We start from the raw sequence: 20,969 nt of genomic DNA on the forward strand, positions 1-20,969 counted from the left end.
TAGTGGTCCAGTTGTGGGATCACATCAAAAATCCAAGATACCCTTACCAAACGTGCACTAGAAACAGGTTTAATCACAATACAGCTTGTAATTTTGTGTGGTTGCTTTTAAAACGCTTCCTCCAAACAGAAGATCACTGCTGCAGCATACTGAAATTCCTACTATCACTGCAATATAATTTAAATATCCAAACCCACAATTTAGACACAGAAGGGAGGAAGTAATTTTATCCTTACTTTGCAGTTAGGGAACCAAGGACATAGAGTAACTACAGACTATTTACAAGTTTCATAAATACAGGCTAGCATCTTGCAGTTGAAATACGTTTTCCTCTGAAGACTACTTTCAGTGCCATAGCTTCCCTACATTTAAATTAAAAGACAGTCTAGAAAGTTACTCTACTTATGCCTAGAATAAAATACTTCATGTTTACTTATTAAACCAAAATTACTCCACAAAAACTGTAATCAGACATGTAATCTTACCACTTTCCAGACCCTACCGTAGTACACATTACAAAGCTGCTTATTAAGAGGGAGAGAGTAGAAGTTGCTGTGAAAGCAGCTACAGATTAACAAATCTTGCAAGAACCCTGACAGTCCCTGCATCATCCCCAAGGATGCAGAAATACATTAGCAGAGGCTACACCCAAACAGCAATTTCTGATGGCTCATATAGCGCATCATTGTACTTGAGTGACTATTTTTTTAACATGCAAGACAGGAAAATGGAAGTGATCTGTTCAGCTACATAGATCAATAGCAGAAGGTACCAGAGGATCCCCATCTCTCTGCTGCTATGTCCTAAAGAGAACTATGACTCCATAATGGCACCAGTTTTAAGAATACCTTTGCTGGTGGTTAATTAAAACCAATAGACTCCAGCTGTGACAAATCTTCTAGAGGTACAAAGAACAACTATCTAGCTATTGACTTAAGTCCTGGACCCACTTCATTGCAATACAAGCTATAAATATTTTTATTTAGTAACGTAAACGAAGTTGGTATTTACAATACAACATTACTTATTTTTTAGTAAAAACTAAGTTACACTTGAAAGAAGCATCTTGGTAATCTTACATATCTTCCAGTGTTTTGTACGAAATATTCTAAAATTTAAAGTAGTACTAAAATAAGATGTATTACACACTCTCTAGTTCCATGAGACACTGCCTTCTACAACAGAGCTAGCTTGGGCTATTCCGTATTCACCTGGGACCTAGAACTACCTACAGGGTCACACAAATCATAAGGCAGATTTGACCTAGAGCTCTTTCTCACAGTTGCAACCATCACAGCTTCAGAAATGACAAGCTGTGGTGCAGGATTAGGAATGAGTGAGTAGCATGTATAGAAACTTCAAGTTAATTTCTGTATCAGAAAAAAAAAAAAAAAGGTGGTCTATCTTAGAATGCAGTCCTGTAAGCTTAGATTTAAAAAGGGGAAAAAAAGATCTCTATCTCAGAAGAAGATCTACAATACACTACAAAGCACTTAATGAAGGAAAAAAATATTTCCTTTGCATGGGTAACATAAAACATGAATCACATTATTTTACATATCAAGCTTACCTGCATTACTAGAGAAGGCCCTACACAAAACTTATCATCTCTATTAATGCAGAAGAGAAGAACCAGCCAGATAAATCTTACCCCATCAGGTGTTACATTGTTCTTTATATATTGGGAGAACTGTTTTTTGTAAGCATCTTCATCCTCCTCCATCAGGTAACGCATATAATCTGCAACATTTTGGCCCATGATATGCTTGCGGTGAACTTCTGCATTGAATTCTTTACTTTCCGAGTCATAACCAGGGAAACGTTTGGTACTGTGAAACAGCAGTTACAGTCAGGTTAAGACATATTGCCAAATCCTCTAATTCAGAGGTTAGATTCCACAAAGAAGTGATTGATACATCACATTTTCCTACAGACAACTGAGGGACAGGACCCTCTAAAAATTAAGAGGCACAGAACATTATTAAGGGGTACAGAACATTAAGAAATAGAAGTTAAGTTCATCTCAGCTGCCATCAGTCCCGTCTTGAAACACTGCAGTTCATCATATACACACCATGGACCAACTACAGAGTGTTCAGTCATTGGGAGTATCATCATGTAGCAGCCAAGTCAGAAAAACTGGACAATCAGTCAAGAATGACTAGGACAGCATGGAAGAGGGTAGGAAAATACCAAACAGATCTCAGATTTCCCCCCCCCCCGCTACTGCTAGCAAAAAGCAGCAGTGAACCATAATACCAGTATTAGATATCTCTGCCAAAAATCTTGATTCAGCCATTTGTAGCCTATGACAGGAATTCTCAAAACTTCCGTGTGGAAATTTTAAGTGCAGGTGGACTGCTCAGACCTACTATTGTATTGACAGTTGTAGTAAATGTCAATGGTTTTGTACCTGGTAGGTACAGCTTTTCACAGTGAAATTAACACATACACAATTTGCTAAAGATGTAAAACAACAGAATACTAATTGATGATTTCAAGTAAAAGCAACAAGATGGCTCTTTAGTTTCTAAACATTTAATAGCAACTCTTGATAGTTGCAAGATTCCCAGCAGCCCCATCAGAATTGCACTCCTGGATTAAAAAAAAAACAAACAAACGAAGCAAAAAATCCTCCACCCCACAACCGAGGCTACATAATCATTACCAGGTCATAACAAGATTATTTCAACATAAAGTGACAGTATGAGTAGACTGTCACATACAGAAGCATCTCAGGTTAATTCTAAAGGAATTATTCCAAACACATTAGGTTACCTATGAGGGATTGACAGACCACCATCCACTGCACCCTTCAGAGCACCGAAGACTTTGTTTCCAGTGGTAGTTCTGGCAAGACCTGCATCTAGGTAGCATGTGAAAGCACCAGGCTTTCCATCCACGCTTTCCACATTGTATTCATCACCAGTCACTTCAACTTGGCCTTCATAGATTTTATCAAGACCAAATTTATTCAGAAGCTGTGAAGAAGGGGGGAAAAAAAAAAAGCACACTTCTGAAATTCTTTCCATTTAATGGCAAAATGAAGAATCACCACCACTTTAAAACACAAATTTGCAGTAAAATCTTCATGTTTTTAACAACTTCCTTTACTAAAATTATGCACCCCATACTAATAACAAAGCTTTTAACAACCACCACGGTAAGCATGTCTGTCAAGTTTCAACTTTTTGTTCCAACAGGTATACCAGTGAACTTAAGACTTATTCATGAGCTCGTATGGAAAACGGATGGATGGATGCTGTTTACATGTTTTCAAACTCTTGGAGGTACATTTCTTACATTTTTATCCTGACTCCCTCCCTCCATCAAACTTAACTGCTGATACTTAAAAGTAGGCTGCTGGAGCTGAAACTGCATGCTGTCATACTTCTCACTGTGATTTGACAGTCACAAGAGACCATCAAATCTATATGGTAAAGAGCAAAAGTTAGTATTTAGAGAAGACCATGGAGTTAGGCATCTATACTAGCATGCCACTTAAAAAATTGGGCTTTCCCTTTTGTAAGGAAACCAGAAAAAAAATAGAGCAGCAGCTTCCAGAGAACATGGCAGATACCTACCCTGCGTGCCAAGAGCAGACCTGTACAGTACGCTGCCGCGTAATTGGTCAGGCCAACCTTCACACCGTACTTTGGCAGCTCATGGGCATAAGCAGCACAGACAATCATGTCACCTTCAATTCTGGCATAGGCAATCTGACAACAAACAAAACAACTGTTAGTGTTCTCACAATAATTCTGGGCTAGATTTGTTGTTTCTTTGACATCAACTTAAGCCAACAGGAATTCTGTACAGAAGCGTCCAGCAAACTGCCAACCTTTGCAGGCAAGCTTAATGGGTTGCGTTTTTCTTTTTTTTAGAGGCATAATTAACTCCTCAGGTACAGACACAAAGAATTAAAAACTGTATTAGGCCAGAGAAAGCGTATGTCAGCGACAACTTTTATTTACTTCTTCACATACATCAAGACACCATGAAACTGCCTAAAAAAAGCAGCCTTTCAAAGAACAATTATAGACGTGGATGGATTCTGTCCCACTTTCTGCATGTAGCGCTCATATAACACACCTCAGAAAAACGTAAAAGCATCTGATACAGAGTTTGTGATAACATTGTTACTCACCTTATGGAATGATTTTACTAAAGGGTCTGAGATTTTCATAATCTCAGGGGTCTCCTGTGAGACAGCAGTACTATCATCAGGTATGTTTCTACTGTTCCTTTCACATACAGAACCTTCTCCTTTTGACTCCCTTTCTACATCCTCCTTTCTACATCCAAAAGCTGTCCCCTTTTTGCAGGATTCCTACATGCTGGAGAGGCACTATCAGTCTGATGTAAGCACCCACCACCACTGATTTTTGTTTTGAGCTTCAAAGATAAAATAACCTCATCAAGGTCATGTGGTTTCATCTGAACTGACTGTAAAAATAGCACTTTCCACTCTTCTCAACAGATAATTTTTCTATGAAGAAACGACAGTTAAACTTTTCTAGCTTTTTTCGAGCTTAACAACATGTATTTATGATAGAAAAAACATGCTTAAGTTTTTAATTCAAAATTAGTCAAAACATTCAGAAAATGAAATAAGAAAGTGAACCACAGTGAAGCTGCATATGATGCAACACACAACTGCATACTTAGTAAGCATGAAAAAATGCCTACTGTTCATATTTGCCAGTCTCCTTTAATCTCACAGGAAAGCCATCATGAGGCCTACCTGCTGCGTATGATCCACTCATCATCATCGAAAAGAAAACTCTCAAAAGAGAAAGGCACCTTTAGATACTGTGCAATAATCAAAGTTGACTACATGACCTGTCAACCTGCTTGTCTTCTGTCAAGCAAAAAAGGCCCTCTTTTCAAAGCATTTTAAATACAGCAGAAATCTTCCCTGTCCCTAAAATCTATTTATCTCAGCATAATTAAAACAGTACAATCTTATTTTATGAAGGACCTTGCTGAAGAACGTTAACACCACTAGAACTTATTTTTTAATCACAAATACAGTTTATTACTGAAGTTGTGTCAACGTTAAAGATTGTTCTCCTCTAAGAAACTATTTTAGAATATAAAACCTGCTCAGATCGAGCCTAAAAAAGCCAAGCTGCTTCAACTATCCCCCTTTCTGTTCATTTTACTCTGCGAAGACTGGGAAGTAAATAGGAAACACCACAGACCCTACCTGGCAAATGATGTCTCTGTTGGTAACACGCACAATCATCCTGTATTTAGGGGTGTTGTACTTGTTTTTATCTTGAATTACCAGACGCTTGCGAGCATAGTAATCAGTTTTTCCCTCTGAAAAACAACAGTTATAGTGTGGAAAACACACGTGGAAAGAAGTAGGAATATTCACCAATGACATTTAGTTGTATGTTGCAGGAAATTTAACTGTACCTCTCCTTCTCCTGAATTTCACTTGATATCTCTTGAAGTACGCCTTATTCTTGACAACTTTCACAAACCCCTTGAATAAGAAGTACAACTAGGTGTTATTAACATATAACCATGTAAGCCAAGACCATTCTAACTATATTACACCTGCTATAAATAAAACCGCGGTGAAGTCAGGAATAAAATAACAGGTTTAAACTTATGCATTTAGATTTAAAAAAAATGCATAATAAAATGGAAAAAAAGGCCCCACCCAGACCCCAGCATCTCCATCCTTCCGACAGGAACTAACGCACGCTTCTCTCCAGAACTTTACACAGTTTTAGGAGAAAACCGTAAGTTTTATTTCTTCTATTTGTCTGCTTTGACCGCCTGTTTGCACAGACCGCAGCAGTGACCGTGCTCACGTCCACTCGCTCCCCCGCGGCCAGTCATCTCTCCGGCGAGTTCCGCCCCGGGGCCGGCCTCTCCCGCAGCCGCCGGCGCCCACCGACACCCGCCAGCCTTTACGAGGCGCAGCCCCGCCGCAAAACGGCGGGCGGCCCGTCGGTCCCCCGCCCTCCCTGCCCCGCCAGCGAGCACGAGGGGCTCCCACACCCGCTCCCGCCGCCACGCGTCTGCGGCCCGGCCCCGGCCCAGCCCGCCGCCGCACCGGCCCGGTAGGCCACGGCCCAGGGCAGCAGCACCGACAGTAGCGGGGACACGTCAGGCCCCGCTGGGGCCACCGCCGAGCCGTCCCGAACCACCCAGCGGCGCGGCCCCGGCGCTAATGGCAGCCATTGCCACGCTGGAGCCGCCGCTGCCGGCCGCGGGCCGGCGCCAATCGGGCTCCATCCGGGCGGACAGAGCAGCGCGGCGGGCGCGGAGCGTCGGGCAGAGCCTCCCCCCGCCGGGCGGGTCCCGCGGGTGCCGGTACTGACCATCGTGCCAGGTACTGTCCGGTCTAGGCCTAGGCCGGGGCCCGCTCCGCACAACGACTGCGCTCGGCAGCAGGGGGGAAAAGGCCGCGCCCACTGCGCAGCCGCAGTTCCTCGCCTGGCCGGCGAGGCGGGGCGCCGCCGGACAGACTGTCGCCGCCGCCCGCCCTGCTGCCCCCTGGCGGCCCGGCGGAGCGACACAGGCCGCGTTCGTCTAACGCCCAAGCGTTACGCGTGTCGTCGCTTCCCCCTCTTCCTTCATTAACTGCCTAAGCGGGTGTTAGCGAGGGGTAGATCACAGCAAAGGGATTCTTACAGCAGAAAAATCTATAGTTTTGGTCTTAAAAATCACCAATTATGGAAATGTTACAGGATTTTAGCCCCTTTCATTTTCTAGGGAAAATTCTCATGGTGGATTGAACAGCAAATAATTGAAACATTAAGCCAACCAAAACCCAATCGAATGCTGTTCTTAAATTATAGATGCTTAGCATAACCGATATCTAATGAAATAAAGCAAGAATATATACTTGCATAGATATATATACATAACTGGGACAAACAGGTCAAGTGGCATCAGATTTCTTGACATCAGAGGAAAGGGCAGAAAGCCACCATCTTTAAAGGTTCCTGATGTATTTATCTGGTTATCCTCATTTGATTTACATAAAAAAAACCAACAACAAAAAACCAAACCACCACACTGTTATACATAGTCCAATAATTAAAAAGCTATTAATTTGAAATAAATAATGAAGGAAATTACAAACATTTCCTACATCAGGCAAGTACCAGTGTAGTTTCTAGTAGGTGGGTACCTGCTAGCTTCAGAAATTATTTAACTAAGTCGGAATTTTAGAAAGTTCAGAATTCTACATGCTTTTCAATTTTTACATAAAGTAATTCTAGGGGGGCACATTGTCTTAGCTACTTCCTTAACATAAGAATGCACGCTCTCCAATAAGGGTCTGCTGGCAACTGCTGAGCAATTACTCACTTTGATGAGAAACACCTCACCATCAATGGTATCATAAGCAAGGCTCCATTAGTCTTGTTGTTAAACAAGAGGAAAAATAAATCAATTTATTGTTCTGCTCTGTAAGAAGACTTCTTGCTCCTAAACTAGCTCACCATCACAAAAATCATAGAATCGTAGAATTGTTAAAGTTGGAAGGGACCTTAAAGATCATCTAGTTCCAACCCCTCTGCCATGGGCAGGGACACCTCCCACTAGACCAGGTTTCTCAGAGCCCTATCCAGCCTGGCCTTAAAAACTTCCAGGGATGGAGCTTCTACCACCCCTCTGGGCAACCTGTTCCAGTGTCTCACCACCCTCATGGTGAAGAACTTCTTCCTAACGTCCAGTCTGAATCGTCCCATCTCTAGTTTTAATCTATTCCTTCTAGTCCTACCATTACCTGACATCCTAAAAAGTCCCTCACCAGCTTTCTTGTAGGCCCCCTTAAGATACTGGTAGGCCACTATAAGGTCTCTTCAGAGCCTTCTCTTCTCCAGGCTGAACAACCCCAACTCTCTCAGTCTGTCCTCACAGGAGAGGTGCTCCAGCCCTCTCATCATTCTCATGGCCCTACTCTGGACACGCCCCAGCACGTCCATATCTCTCTTGTAGTAGGGGCTCCAGAATTGGATGTGGTACTCCTGGTGGGGTCTCACGAGAGTGGAGTAGAGGGGGAGAATCACCTCCCTCGACCTGCTGGCCACGCTTCTCCTGATGCAGCCCAGGACACGATGGGCTTTCTGGGCTGCTAGTGCACACTGACGGCTCATGTTGAGCCTCTCATCCACCAGCACCCCCAAGTCCTTTTCTTCAGGGCTGCTCTCAAGCCAGTCGCTGCCCAGCCTCTATCGGTGCTTGGGATTGCCCCGACCCAGATGGAGGACCTTGCACTTGGCCTTGTTGAACTTCATGAGGTTGGCACGGGCCCACCTCTCCAGCCTGTCAAGGTCCCTCTGGATGGCATCCCTTCCCTCCAGCGTGTCAGCCACCCCACACAGCTTGGTGTTGTTGGCAAACTTGCTGAGGGTGCGCTCTATGCCACTGTCCATGTCACTGATGAAGATGTTAAACAAGACTGGTCCCAGTACTGATCCTTGAGGGACTCCACTTGTCACTGGCCTCTACTTGGACATGGACCCATTGACAGCCACTCTTTGGGTGCGGCCATCAAGCCAGTTCTTTATCCACTGAATTGTCAGTCCATCAAACCCATATTTTATCAGCTTGGAGACCAGGATGTCATGCAGGACAGTGTCAAAGGCTTTGCTCAGGTCCAGGTAAATGATGTCAGTTGCTCTCCCCTTGTCTATTGATGTTGTGACCTTCTCATAGAAGGCCTCCGGGTTTGTCAGGCATGATTTGCCCTTGGTGAAGCCGTATTGATCGTACCCAAGTCCAAATCAGCCCGTTACTCCATCGCACCTCCACCTGCTTTCTTGCTTGTTGTCACTCTGCAAAACGGGGAGGCTCCAGCTGAGCTTATCAGCCCCACCCCGGGATCACTTACAAATTCAGGGCAAATCTCCCCTTTCTTCTTTAGCAACAATGTTTGTTAAAAGGGTGACTGCTATTCATAGGGGTGCTGGAATTGTTGAGGTAAAAGCTAAGATTTTCAATGCTTTAATGAAATACTTTTTAGCGATAACACTTATTGGTGGGAAACAAAGTATATTTCCATGTTTTTTCCTTTGAGGCTATTTCCCAATTTCTGTTGTATTATACATGGTGGTTTTGCTTGTGTATTTTCTGGTGAGCAAGGTATCGCACAGGTCTTCTAGAGCAGCATCTTGTGCTTGGGAGATGTCTCTTAGAGCAGTTCTTGTATTTGGAAAACAACTCTTAGGCTGGTGAAACCGCTCCTGTGAGAGAGGCCCGTCTCCCACTTTGTCTGGGGAGGACCCAGGGTGATAAGGCTGCTGGTTGGGACTGGAGTGACCTACGCGGTCATCTGTAGCAACTGTGCTTTTTCTGCTGTTGTTTGTATCAGTCAATAGCCTTAGTGAAGCAAAAAAATGTTATGCTGGAGGCCTACCTATAGCCTATTGCTGCTTACTTGTTTTTAAGAGGATATTCTTTGCATGTTTGTCTGTAAAGCAGTACATAGAATAGCATATGTGTCCTGGTAGTGTTGGATATATTTTTTTTTAAATAAAGCTTTTCTTAGAATCCTTACAAATGAGAAGTTCTGAATGGTTTTGTAGAGGAGTCCCTATTCCCCATTGCAGACGCTTGATGGCAGATGGGCTGATGGTGCGATGGGGAGCCCTTCAGGGCGCAGTCTCAGCTTGTCTGTGTGACCTCATCTGCGTCTGGCCGAAATGTATCCAAAAAATGCTGGCGAGGAAAGGCCCGTCCAGCTGCTTGTTATGGGCTACTCCCAAACACAGATGGCATTAGGGAAATTCATAGGCAGGCAAAAAAAAACCCCCAAACCCCCACGTTCCTGGTAGAGCAAATGCGATGCATCTCGGCTTTACGTCCAGGCGATGCAGCAGCTTCTCTGTGGCTGGGGAGAGCCAGGCTGGGGGTGGCTCGCGGCACGGTGGGGCCTTATTCGCGGCTGTGGGGTGTTTGTCACCGCTACGGCGGCGACGGCACAACACGGGGCCCAGCCAGGAGGGCGCAGGGAAGCGTCCCGGCTGGGCGGCTCGCCGCCCGGCTGTCCGACACGGCGCCCGGCACCCCCCCGGGAGCCGGGGGAGGCGCGGCTCTCCCGCCGGCCGGCCCGGCCCCCACCTACCGGGCCCGTTACCGGCGGCCGCCCGCGCCCCCGCACGGGTCTCGAGGCGGTGGCGGGTGCGGAGCTGCCCCTCGCGGCGGCGGCTGCGCGCGGAGTGCGCCTGCGCGCGGCGCGGGCAGGGACGTGGCCCGGCTGCCGGGGCCGGCGGAGGGCGGCGAGGCGCTGGGGAGGGGGGGGAGCTCGGCGGCGCTGCGGGGGACGCCGATGCTCGCACCTCCCGGCCGCGGGCAACGCTTCCAAGGTGAGGCGCGGCCGGGCCCGCGCCACCGCCGCTGAGGGGGGCCGGGGGCAGTGCGCGGCCGGGCCTAGGTGGGGCGCGGCGACCCCGGCCGCGCTCGTTTCGTCCCCCTCCCGTCGGGCCGGGCAGCGGCGGGGCGTCGCCCCCCCGCGGGCACTGCCGGCCGCCCCCGCCCAGCACCCGCGGCCCTGCCGCCGCGGTGGAGCGGAGGGCGTCACGTTGCTGCCGGGCAAAGGAAAGCCCGCTCCCCGGCGGCGGGGCGGGGGTGAGGGGAGGCCGCGGTGTGCGGCCCTGCCGCCGGCTCGGGGGCTGCGGGGCCGGCGTTCCTCAGCGCCTCAGGCGGCGGGGACGCGGGTGGGCAGTTGGCAGCTCAGTGATGGAAGTGCCTGGGGGTGGCGGCGGGGGGCTCCGGGCCCCGGGGGGCTGCAGCGGGTCTGTCTGCAGAGGGTGATGTCTTCCTCGGCTTTATGGAAGTAACGCTAAACCAGGAACCTGTGGGTCGGTCGTTCGTCAGAGAGGGATAATTCTCAAATGGTGTTTCGGAGATCTCCTTTGCTGGCACCTCCTGCCGCATCTGCATAGGCGTGCTTACATAATGAGGGTAAAAAGTCGATGTTAAGGTTCTGGCTACTTGTTATATATCCCAGCTTTAATTCCTAGTGTCGTTTTTCTGTAGTTCCATGTAACTCCTGCTAATTTTCAGCATTGCTGATCTGAGCAATTTTATAGCAAACATGAAGTTGGCATACCACTTTGGATTTCCAGTATGAGCTAGCATTAACACTGACTGTATCAAAACAGTGTTTCACGTCACCCTGGGACAATTTTTTTTTTGTTGTTAAAGATAGCATACAAGAGATGTAGAGAGGAGTCAGCTTCGTACAGGGAAGATCTGACAATATTCAATATGTTTTACTTCTCTCCAAAAATATTTGTCAAAAAATTCAAAACTTTTTTCCTTTTTTTTTAATTTGTTTTACTTCATGTGCCTAAAGGAGGAGGTAACTGGATCTTTTTTTTTTCCTGGTAGACGGTATTAAAAAGTGCTTTGCATAAATGTGCCTGTTTATTTCTCTTCCCTTCTTTCAGTGTGCAGTTTCTGCTTTGCTCATGATTGTACAGCTCTATATTTACACTTACAAGGATTTAAGGCTTATTTTTAAATACATAGATATGAATTGTTTTTCAAGTAAGAATTAGGAGAAAAAATAGAGGTGGCCAGTGAAAAAGAGGGGCATGATCAAGAGGAATCAGCATTATGAATCAGCACTGCCTGAATTTGATAAACTGGGATGAGCGCAGCTGTAGTGACTGTCACTGAATGTCTGTCCAGTTCAACAGTACCTCTGAGAGCAGCAGATGTTTGGGGAAGAAAGCTTCAGCAGAACAGCCTGACTTCCTCCTGGTATCTCTTCCTAACCTCCCACAGGCTGAGGTTTAGGGATTTCCTGAGCTATAGCCTGGTGGCTCGGAATTTTTGGTTTTTGTTTTTTTGTATTGCTCTCCATATGTTTGTCTTCTGTGGACTTGTGTTATTGTTTTTGAACAAGTAAGCAGGGAGATGGCTGGAGAGTGGAATGGTTGAAATGGGGTTCATAGAAAGGAAGAGATGGGAGAAAAGCGTTTTGAAATTTACAAGAGAAGGGGTGGGGGCAGTGCCTTGCCTGACAAACTGTCAGTTTGTTCTCTGGGTAGGATTGATAAGAGCAAGAAATGGAAAAGTAATAAAAACTGGAAGAGTAGTCCTTTCTCAGTGAATTTTCAAAAATAAAATTGTTTACCTTGCTAATTCAAGGTTCCAGTGTCATGATTTAGAAGGGGGGAAAGCAGCTAAGTTGGGGTATGCATACTTAACATTATGTTTACATTTTCTTACTCATCCTGGTTTGTTTTCTGAACTTGTAGAAGGAAAAAAAGTATAAGGAGGAGACCTAGTAGAATTTAATACTTTAGGTATTGTTTTAAGTGTCAAATGCATAGTTTAAAAGAAAAATCTTTTCTGGTAGCCTGAGAAGAGGAACAATAAAGAAAACAAATCCTCACTTTATGAATGCTGTTTTCTCAAACAACCTATAATTGCCTTGATTCACTCTTTTTCCAAGACCCTGTTAAAATAGTTATCATTTAAAAAAAAAAAGGCAAATAATAAATATTCTAGGAGTATGTAATTTTGAGTTGTTAGATATGCTTTCTGAAGCTCTTGAATATGTCACTTAAGTTTGTAGATAGCATGCTGAATTAAAGCCATGCGTCTTCTGTATTTGTAACAACCAACATCATCTGTTGGCAAGTTTTTTATTCCTTTAAATTGGGAATACTGCCTCGCTTTCATTGTAGTCTTGTCTGCTTAAGCGTCTGTAGTTGAGGTGTGTCCTTTCCTTCTCCAGCAAGTGGCGGTTGGAATAAACGGATGGTAGCTTATTAGTGGTGCAGGTGTTCTTGTCCTGCTTTACTCATTTTATTTGCAGTTGTGATGTGTTTTTGCTGTATGCACATACACAGAAAACTATATTCTCACAAGGTAGCGGTAGATGCGATTTAGTGAATCATAGCTTTTCTTTAATTACTCTTAATGTTGTTTACCTTCCTGTGACTTCTGGAAACTATTCAGTTAGCCGTGAAGAAGTGGTGTTTTGGGGAGAGCCTAGGGATTGTGGAGCCTGCTGTAGGATTCAGGCAATGAGGAATGGGATCTCCTTTTGGTTGTGCTGACAGGGATCACGCTGTGGTCGTCCTGTTATTTCAGGCTGTGTAACTGGCAACTTTGTTTGCTAATTGTGTGTAAAAGTAATCCTTCTGAGTCACAGGGAGGCAGTTATTGTATATTTGGGGTTGAAGTACAATACGAGGGTTGGGCTTTATTCTGGACAAAAAGTAAGGTGTTGTGATAGAATGACTGTGGACACATAACCTTTTTGTACTATTTTCCAACTTGGGAAGCAGCTAAAAGCCACCACCAAATACCTTTATTTTCTTCTGTCTGAACAAATTTTACCGGTCTCTCGTGGTTTTTGTTACCAAAATCTGTCATCTTGTCTGATCTGTATTGTTTTCTAAGTAACTTCTGATTTATTTTTACTTCCATAGTTGAATCCTTTAAAAAAAACAAACGAACCAACCCAAACTTATGTTTTGGTAATAAGTTCTTATAACGTGTTCTGCTACTTGGTAAGCTATTGAACTTCTCAAACTCCTGAGTTTTCTTATGCCCTATTGTCAGGACAAAATCTTAGTGATTTTTAGCATAGCATTAAATACCTGCTTGATGACACCATAACATGTTCTTGATCCTTTTTTAAATTAAAAAAGTAAATTATGTTGTGATGATACTGAATTCTGACTCACCAGTATCTTACACTGTATTAACTATGTATTTTTTTCTTTGGTTTCATCAGACTGGCAGATGGGGCCAGTCTTTTAGTAGTAGATTGTTGTTGCCACAAGTTGACCATGCACTTCTAACTAAGAGGATGTTAGGAGAAAAGCTTACTGTTACTTTTGTTATAGAAGGGTAGAACTATCAAACGTGGCTTAAAATGAGTGTTAAAAACTAGTAGCTACCCAAAACCTAATGTTTTGGACATGTACTGCCCACACCACTATATAGAGTGACATTGTATAGAAGAAGTTAGTTTTACATCTCTCGTTTTTCAGGTGTTCTTCTTGATTGTGTATAGTTCAAACAGTGAACTACCTTCAGGCATAGTAAAAAGAAATTCCAGTTCCATGCTCTCTGAAACAGCAGAGCTAAAACCCAATATTCATTAAGCAAAGTGATTCCCCCCTGCTTCCGCCTTGGAACGTGTAAGTGGTGGAACTTTATGGGTTTGGCTCAAGCTTTAGTATTTCTCAGCCCTTTGGAAAAAGAATTGTGATTGGTCTTTCCAAAGACAAAATGACAAAGGCAAGTTTGAATTCCATAATAAGACACTTGCAGACCATGACAGAATGGGCTTGGGATTCTTACATAATCTTTTTGGTGTCAGACTGGCACTAAAAATTGCCTGTGTTTCATTGATCTTCCTTGCATTTTTCCACTAGTGGGCCTTTTTGAAAGAAGTCAATAGGCCCTTCTTTCCAAATGAAAGTGTAAAACTCAGTAGTCAAATAATTGGAAAATAACTGATTTCATTTGATGAGTAGTTATGTAATTTCTCTGAAGAGCCTCTCCCTTTTCTTTAGTCAATAGCTGAGGAAAATTAGCTTTTTCTAAGTGCTGTGCTCAGAAAAGGCTGTAGGAGCACTGTTACAGACTTCAGTAGCACGGAGGAAGACCCTTCTATAGCCACAAAAATGTACTTACTTCAACTTACACTGTAAGTGCTTGTGAAGACGAGTCATGGATATACTAAGTAAATTAGTGGGTAAAATTAAATATTACTGCAAGACCACAGGTGTTGGTGTGGACTATGTTAAAAGAATTGACTGTTGAAGTATGCACCTGTGTCTAAGCTATTCAGTAAATGTAGCAGATTTAGACAACTTTCCTATGTGGAAATTACTAAATTGGTTACACTTCTCACTTTTAAAACTTTTTATTTCTTGTTCTCTGTCAGCATCTGTGGGCTGTATTGAATTCGTAGCTCACAAGTAAAGCTGGTTATCAGTCAGTCATTTAGAAACTGGTTTACTCTTTTGCATTTGAGTGTAAGTGATAGAAAGTTGACCTTTTAGCTGATCGTTTAAAAGAAAGAAGAGTAATGTCCTGAAGGCAGGGTATCACCAACCTCCGTCCCCTGATTTGTTAAAATTCTAGTAAGTAATAAAGTTTCAAGTGTTACCATATTCCATAAGGCCATGATTATGGTCTCCTGTTTCTCCATCAAGTCTCTTTTCATATAACTCTCTGGAAAGGGAACCACGTGCAACTTGGTAAACAGGAGATAAGCATTTTGGTTCTAGCCTGTAGATTGTGGCATGAGTTTATCTAATCCCTATAAAAAAGGAGAATTACACCCAGAAGATACTTGGGCTACCAGTACGTAACGCAAATGTTGTATGAAATGGTATGTTTTTATGTTGTCATATACTGGATCCTTTTAAACTTACCAATTTAACTCCTTGCAAATTTTGTATACGTTTTTAATGAAGAGTTGTGTTAAAGACATTGATTTTAATTAAGGCTCAGTGAACATTTAAAAATATGACTTAGTTGTTTCTCACTTCCAAAATATAGACCTAAGGCTTTTAGTAAATTTAACTGCATTTATATACTTTTGTTTGTTTATTTTTTTCTAATGTATTTTAGATGCTAGTCCTGGCTTCTTTCCAGGAGGAAGCTGGCTAAAAGCAACATTAAGGAAGCTAGGCTTTAGGGAAGGAATAGGAAAGTAAAATTGGTAGGAAGGAACTTTAATGATAAACATGTGTGTCCTTCAGTGTGTGTTACTTTTTGGTAAATGCCTGATAATACTTACTTGAAATTCAGTGAAACGAATTGAGTTCCATTTTATTGAAAAAGAAAAAAAATCTTCCAATCTAGTTCATAAACAAACTGACTTTGCAGGAGTTGTTCTTTATTTTAGCTGATAAATCTGATTCTTCCTTTTCTTTTTTTAGCCTTTTTTTTTTTTTTAGTCCTCCAAGTATATGTGTGTGTAACTTGGCATGCTGAGCCTCCAATAGAAAGACGTTTTCCAAAGCGAGGTCTAAGACAACAAAGAAACAAAGGAATTTTCCCTGTTAAAGGCTTTCGCTGTAGTCCTTCAGTATTTTCTCTTGTAGCTCTGAGGAGCTCTGAGCCATCTTTTGTACAAAAGCACTATATGTGGTTCTTTTCCCCTTGAAAGAACGTGTCTGTGGTATTCTGAAGGCTGTCACATACTGGTATCAGATAGGAAACTTGTTTGATAGAGGATCACTTTTAGACGGACAGGGCAATGCTTAATAGATTGTACATCTCACTGGACTTCAGAGGTAATTAGAAACCTGGAATCGTTCTTGGAAATAAACAGAATTCAGTGCAATTTGGTCAATGGTTGAAATGCTATTAACATGACTTTGAGCAATGGTTTCAACCTCTAGTGGATCACTGCAGCATTTCTAATGAAGTACCTCATTAAAACACCTTATGTACTAGATTGCTATGTTGTGTGTGTGAACTTGGAGCTTCAAGCTTCCTTTTAGATGCTTTAGGACCATCAAAACCCCACCCTGTTAGAGTCTGAAGATGACTTTTAAAGAACTTGTATTTACTAAATGATACTACAGAAAGCTTTCTGATCGCTTAACTTTTACACAATATAAAATGTTAGACTGCTTTATTCTTTATATCAGAAAGGCTTAGAGAGCTAGTGAATATCAAGTGAAATGGAAGCTGGTGAATCCTAACTAGGGTATTCCTGACAATTGTTAGGTGCTATTACAAGAAAAATCACAAATATGAGAGTAAATCAGGGCTTTTTCTTCAGACTTCAGCAGAAATTGGTTAGTGCAAAAAATGTGGCTGAACCTTATAGTGAAACCATGTTTGAGCCCTAAATTAGGATTTTAGCTTGTCAGGAAGCATGATAACAGGCTGATTCACCAGCTACCTCTCCTGCATATGTCATTGACTGAGTCAGTTTAATTTATTCTTCAGATATTAGAATGCTATTTGCTTTTTTGAAGCGAGCAGGGGACTGGGTCCATGAATGCTTTATAACTGGCTTGAAAACCATATATACAATTGTCATTTAACCCCAGCCAGCAGCTAGAACCATGCAACTGCTTGCTCACTCCCTCCCCTCCACCGTAATTGGGGAGAGAATCGGAAGAGTAAAAGTGAGGAAAAACTCATGGGTTGAGATAGAGGCAGTTTAATAGGTAGAGCAAAAGCTGCGCACACAAGCAAAACCAGAAATTAATTCACTGCTTCCCACTAGCAGGCAGGTGTTCAGCCATCTCCAGGAAAGCAGGGCTCCATCGTGTGTAATGGTTACTTGGGAAGACAAAACACCATCACTCTGAATGTCCTTCCCTTCCTCCTTCTTCCCCCAGCTTTATGTACTGAGCACGACTTCACATGTCATGGAATATCCAGTTGGGATCAGCCTTCTCAGCTGTGTCCCCTCACAGCTTCTTGTGCACCCCCAGCCCTTGCTGTCAGGGCGGTGTGAGGAGCAGAAAAGGCCTTGAGTGCTTAGCAACAACCGAAAACATTAGTGCGCCATCATCACAGTTTCTCATCCCAAATCCAAAACATAGCACTACACCAGCTGCTAGAAAAAAAGTTAACTCTATCCCAACTGAAACCATGACAACAATTTCAGCACCAATTATGTGAGACTTCTTTTTATATGTAGAATAGTATGAGAATTACTTCTTGTATTCTGGAAGTTCCCATTTCTTTCTCTTTTCAGGAAGAGAAGAAAGAGAGCATAAATATATAGAGTAGTGTCTGTGTAAGGCTTGCAGTTATTTTTACTTTGTCATATGACAAAAATAGCTGAGACAGTATTTCAGGTAATCAGCATACCTGTAACTTTATTACAGATTTTCCTCAGGAAAATGCAGAATATAGGTATTAAGCTAATTCAATGCATATAGGGAAATACCTTTTTCTTTTTTTAAAGAAATCTAAACAGACTTTTTTAGAAAAACAAATATCGTCAGTCTGGCAAATGCAAAAATATGTGGTGGTAACCTTTTTGGGCTTACTGTAAGGTGCTGCACAAAACCTTGGGATTCTCAGGGCAAGGGATTTATATAATGGTATGTAATGTGGGATGCTGCAGTCTACCTTCAGTTTGCCTTACTAATATTTCTTATGCTGCTCCGCTGCAGTATTCCTTTGAGTAACTCAAAAATCAAAACACAGTGTTGTACTTCCTTTTGGTAATAAAGCGCTGTAATCAGCAGCTAATTAAAGATACTAAACAAAGTTGAGATACTGAATTTTATGTATTTTAATTGGCATATATAAACTGCACATCATATATATCTATGTATAATATCAATATAAGCATTCATTATTTTTTGCAGTAGCTTAAAGTGCGTAGCAGACAGGTCTGTGCCTTGCCTGATGACTGACCAGATGGGTGAAAATTGCTGGTAGTTCTGTTTTGCTCACTGGAAACTGCAGCGGAGTAGAAAGTCATTAGTAGTTAAGTGTTCTCCCCCATATCTTTTTAAAGATCAATATTTTCAGACTCAAAATTCACACATTTATTTAGGAGGTATCTACATGGCAGGCAGATGCAAATGAACTCTGCCAGTGCTCTTGGTCTGTTGGCAAGCTGGGAACAGTGAAGCTGTTAATACGGCTTGGAGCCTGAGTGAATACACCTGGTTTGGGACTGAGCCTGCCCAGTTCCCCTGTGTCCTCCTGCAAAGGGTAAAGAAGGCGTACCCCTGCCTGCTTGTCCCCAGACCTGGCTATCTTCAGTGGAAAGTGTTGGTGTCCCTGGGAATGGGCCAGGAGCAGCATTTGTGTTCAAAGTCTGATGAATTGGCAGGTTCTTGAGTGAGACCCCTCTGGGGGAAAAGCATGTTTTTTGAAATGGGTTGACTCTGTTTTTGATCACGCATTAATAATAAGTAATAATGGCTCGATCATCCTGATGATGCTTTTGATGAGTTGGCATGCTTCCCAGGCAATGTAGGTTACCTTTTATACTCTTCAAATGTAACTTGAATTTCAGCATCTGAAAAATGCTGGGAATAAAAAGGAAACCAGTTCTCTTTGCATAGTTGAAAACTGGCTGAGGTGAGCTGAGCAAAGAATGCTGTTAACTGAGGGTTTCCGGCCTGAGCTGGTTAGCTGAGGGGATGGGGTCTTGCATGGATCTGGTGAGCGCTGGGACTTCCAAGGCAGAGTCTGGGGCTGAGGTGTCTGCGATACACGGTGTAGCGCAGGAGGGCGCCAAGTAGAGCAGCTTTGCAAGTGTGAGCACTTCAGCGGTGAGATAAGGCAGAACAGCGTGGAAGTAGCAGAGGTGGATACGCTTAGTGGGAGGATGATGGCAAAGGCAAAAGTCCTATCTCATGTGTAGTTAGATTTGTCGCTGTGACCTAGCTAAGATTTTGGAATGAGCACTGTGGTGTATCTGGCTGTCCTTGTTACTGCTACAAACAGCTGAGCACATGGCTATGATCTCTTTTCCACCATAATGAAGAGTAGGAAAGGGAAGGACACTTCATGACTGCAGAGCATTGTTGTAGCCAAAAGGGAAACACTGCTGTAGGCCTGCAGAAACATCACTGGTTAAATAATAACCATTTTTGAAAAGAAACACTGTTTAAGAAAGCCTTGAGAAGACAAAAATACAAAGAAAAGATGAAAGGTTTAATGATAATGAGTCAGTAGGATTAATTTCTGTACTATATGTATATATCGTCTTAGTAGTGGGACACAGATTTCTTGTTGCAGGAATTATCAGTGGAAAGGTGGAAAGTAGGAGTGGTCTGTGGTTTAGTGGCAGCTAAATGCAGCTACCCTGTTAGATGCAGCGGTCTACATAGGGTTGAAAAGCTTAAGACACGTAGCAGGGATTTTCATTTTCTGTTAAAAGAAGGATGAAGAGTTGGAAGGGCAAGTGTAGGAGCCCTGTGTGCGTGTTTGTAGGAATACTGGTGTGTTGCTCCAAGAAAGGCTTTCTTATTTTCAAATTCCAGTGACCTGGTTTCTGGAAGGCCTTAAGTCACTTGTCAAAGAATAACTCTATGAAATCTGTCACTGAATAGAAATTATGAAATTAACATAGTTGAAATGATGAAATATGAAAATCCTGTTACGCCATCCTGTTTAGGGAAAGGGATAACAAAGCTGATAGTAAATACCTTCATGTTTAGGTCCGTGAGTCTATGTTGATGCTGACAATTTGAGAACTGGCTTTAGATTTTTAGGAAACCCTGGAAAAGCCTGGCAAAAGGGAAGTAGGCTCAACTAGTTAGCTATTAGATGAGAATATTTTTTTCTTAGTTTAGCTTGTCCCTGGGTGACTGCCATAGCTGTTTTCTCCAAACAAATTCTTCATGTGTTTTTGATACAAACTTCACTGTGAGCCTTTTGATCTTCAAACATTTGCTTTTTGCAACTGTGCATATTTTGCTTGTTATATGTATGCTTTCAGACTAGGAATTTTTTTTGGTACTAATTCTCTAAATACATTCTAATGAAACTCTGAACTGCTTTTAGAGACAGGAGTGTTATTAGAAACATTCTCACTTAACTGCTGTCTTGCATGGCTTTCTTGACCATACTTTTTCTTAGTATTCTTCACATAATGGAAAGGTTTGTAGAAACCAATTATTTTTTTTTAATGCTGAGTGATGTGTTGGTGAACAAATGTTAGTAAGATTCTTGACTTCTGTCCCCCACCACCTGCTTCAGCTGTTTTAATGTGGAGTGTGAGCCTCATAATGTATAAGCCAGACTCAGCTTGGATTTACTTTTTCACCTTAAGTCTTCCTAGTTGCTTTACTTTGTCAAGAGAGAAAAATTGATTGTAAACTTTCTCTTCCTGTTTCTGTTACACAGGGTAATACTTAAAATCGCTGCTTTTCTAACATTTATATGTAAGATTCTTAGAAGGTGGATGACTTAAAATCTGCTGTGTATGGCAGTCATGTTTGCTGTGGTGTTCAGATTGGCCCTGTTTCTGTCAACATTTATCTTTGCAATAGTTGCATTACATGTCATATTTTTAAGCAGTT

General features: G+C 42.7%; 2 protein-coding genes and 1 non-coding gene across 11 annotated transcripts in view; 1 reads left to right on the forward strand and 2 right to left on the reverse strand.

The window, feature by feature from the left end:
* The window catches only part of RPL5 (ribosomal protein L5), a 7,345-nt gene extending 944 nt beyond the window's left edge, over nucleotides 1-6,401 (reverse strand). Inside the window, exons 1-6 of the mRNA XM_074597239.1 lie at nucleotides 6,342-6,401; nucleotides 5,425-5,494; nucleotides 5,210-5,325; nucleotides 3,585-3,719; nucleotides 2,779-2,981; nucleotides 1,652-1,829 (exon numbers count right to left, since the gene is read on the reverse strand). Of these exons, the coding sequence (XP_074453340.1) occupies nucleotides 1,652-1,829; nucleotides 2,779-2,981; nucleotides 3,585-3,719; nucleotides 5,210-5,325; nucleotides 5,425-5,494; nucleotides 6,342-6,344 (705 nt within the window). The 5' untranslated portion in view covers nucleotides 6,345-6,401. The remainder of the gene's footprint in view (nucleotides 1-1,651; nucleotides 1,830-2,778; nucleotides 2,982-3,584; nucleotides 3,720-5,209; nucleotides 5,326-5,424; nucleotides 5,495-6,341) is intronic.
* Nucleotides 2,027-2,123, reverse strand: LOC141748094 (small nucleolar RNA SNORD21). Its single transcript, XR_012588904.1, has one exon. It is a non-coding gene; the product is annotated as a small nucleolar RNA SNORD21 (small nucleolar RNA).
* A 2,508-nt stretch (nucleotides 6,402-8,909) lies between the features above and the next one.
* The window catches only part of EVI5 (ecotropic viral integration site 5), an 81,716-nt gene continuing 69,656 nt past the window's right edge, over nucleotides 8,910-20,969 (forward strand). For 4 of the 9 annotated variants that reach the window (XM_074597227.1, XM_074597232.1, XM_074597233.1 and 1 more), the window contains exon 1: nucleotides 10,218-10,337. Coding sequence is in view for 4 of the 9 variants with exons in the window: in XM_074597225.1 (XP_074453326.1) it covers nucleotides 11,318-11,335 (18 nt within the window). In the remaining 5 variants the exon portion in view is untranslated. Of the gene's footprint in view, nucleotides 8,953-10,217; nucleotides 10,338-11,227; nucleotides 11,336-20,969 lie in introns of those variants that run through there. The other 5 variants (XM_074597225.1, XM_074597230.1, XM_074597231.1 and 2 more) reach the window with 3 other exon arrangements.

This window comes from Larus michahellis, chromosome 8 (assembly GCF_964199755.1).
Source record: "Larus michahellis chromosome 8, bLarMic1.1, whole genome shotgun sequence".
NCBI lineage: Eukaryota > Metazoa > Chordata > Aves > Charadriiformes > Laridae > Larus > Larus michahellis.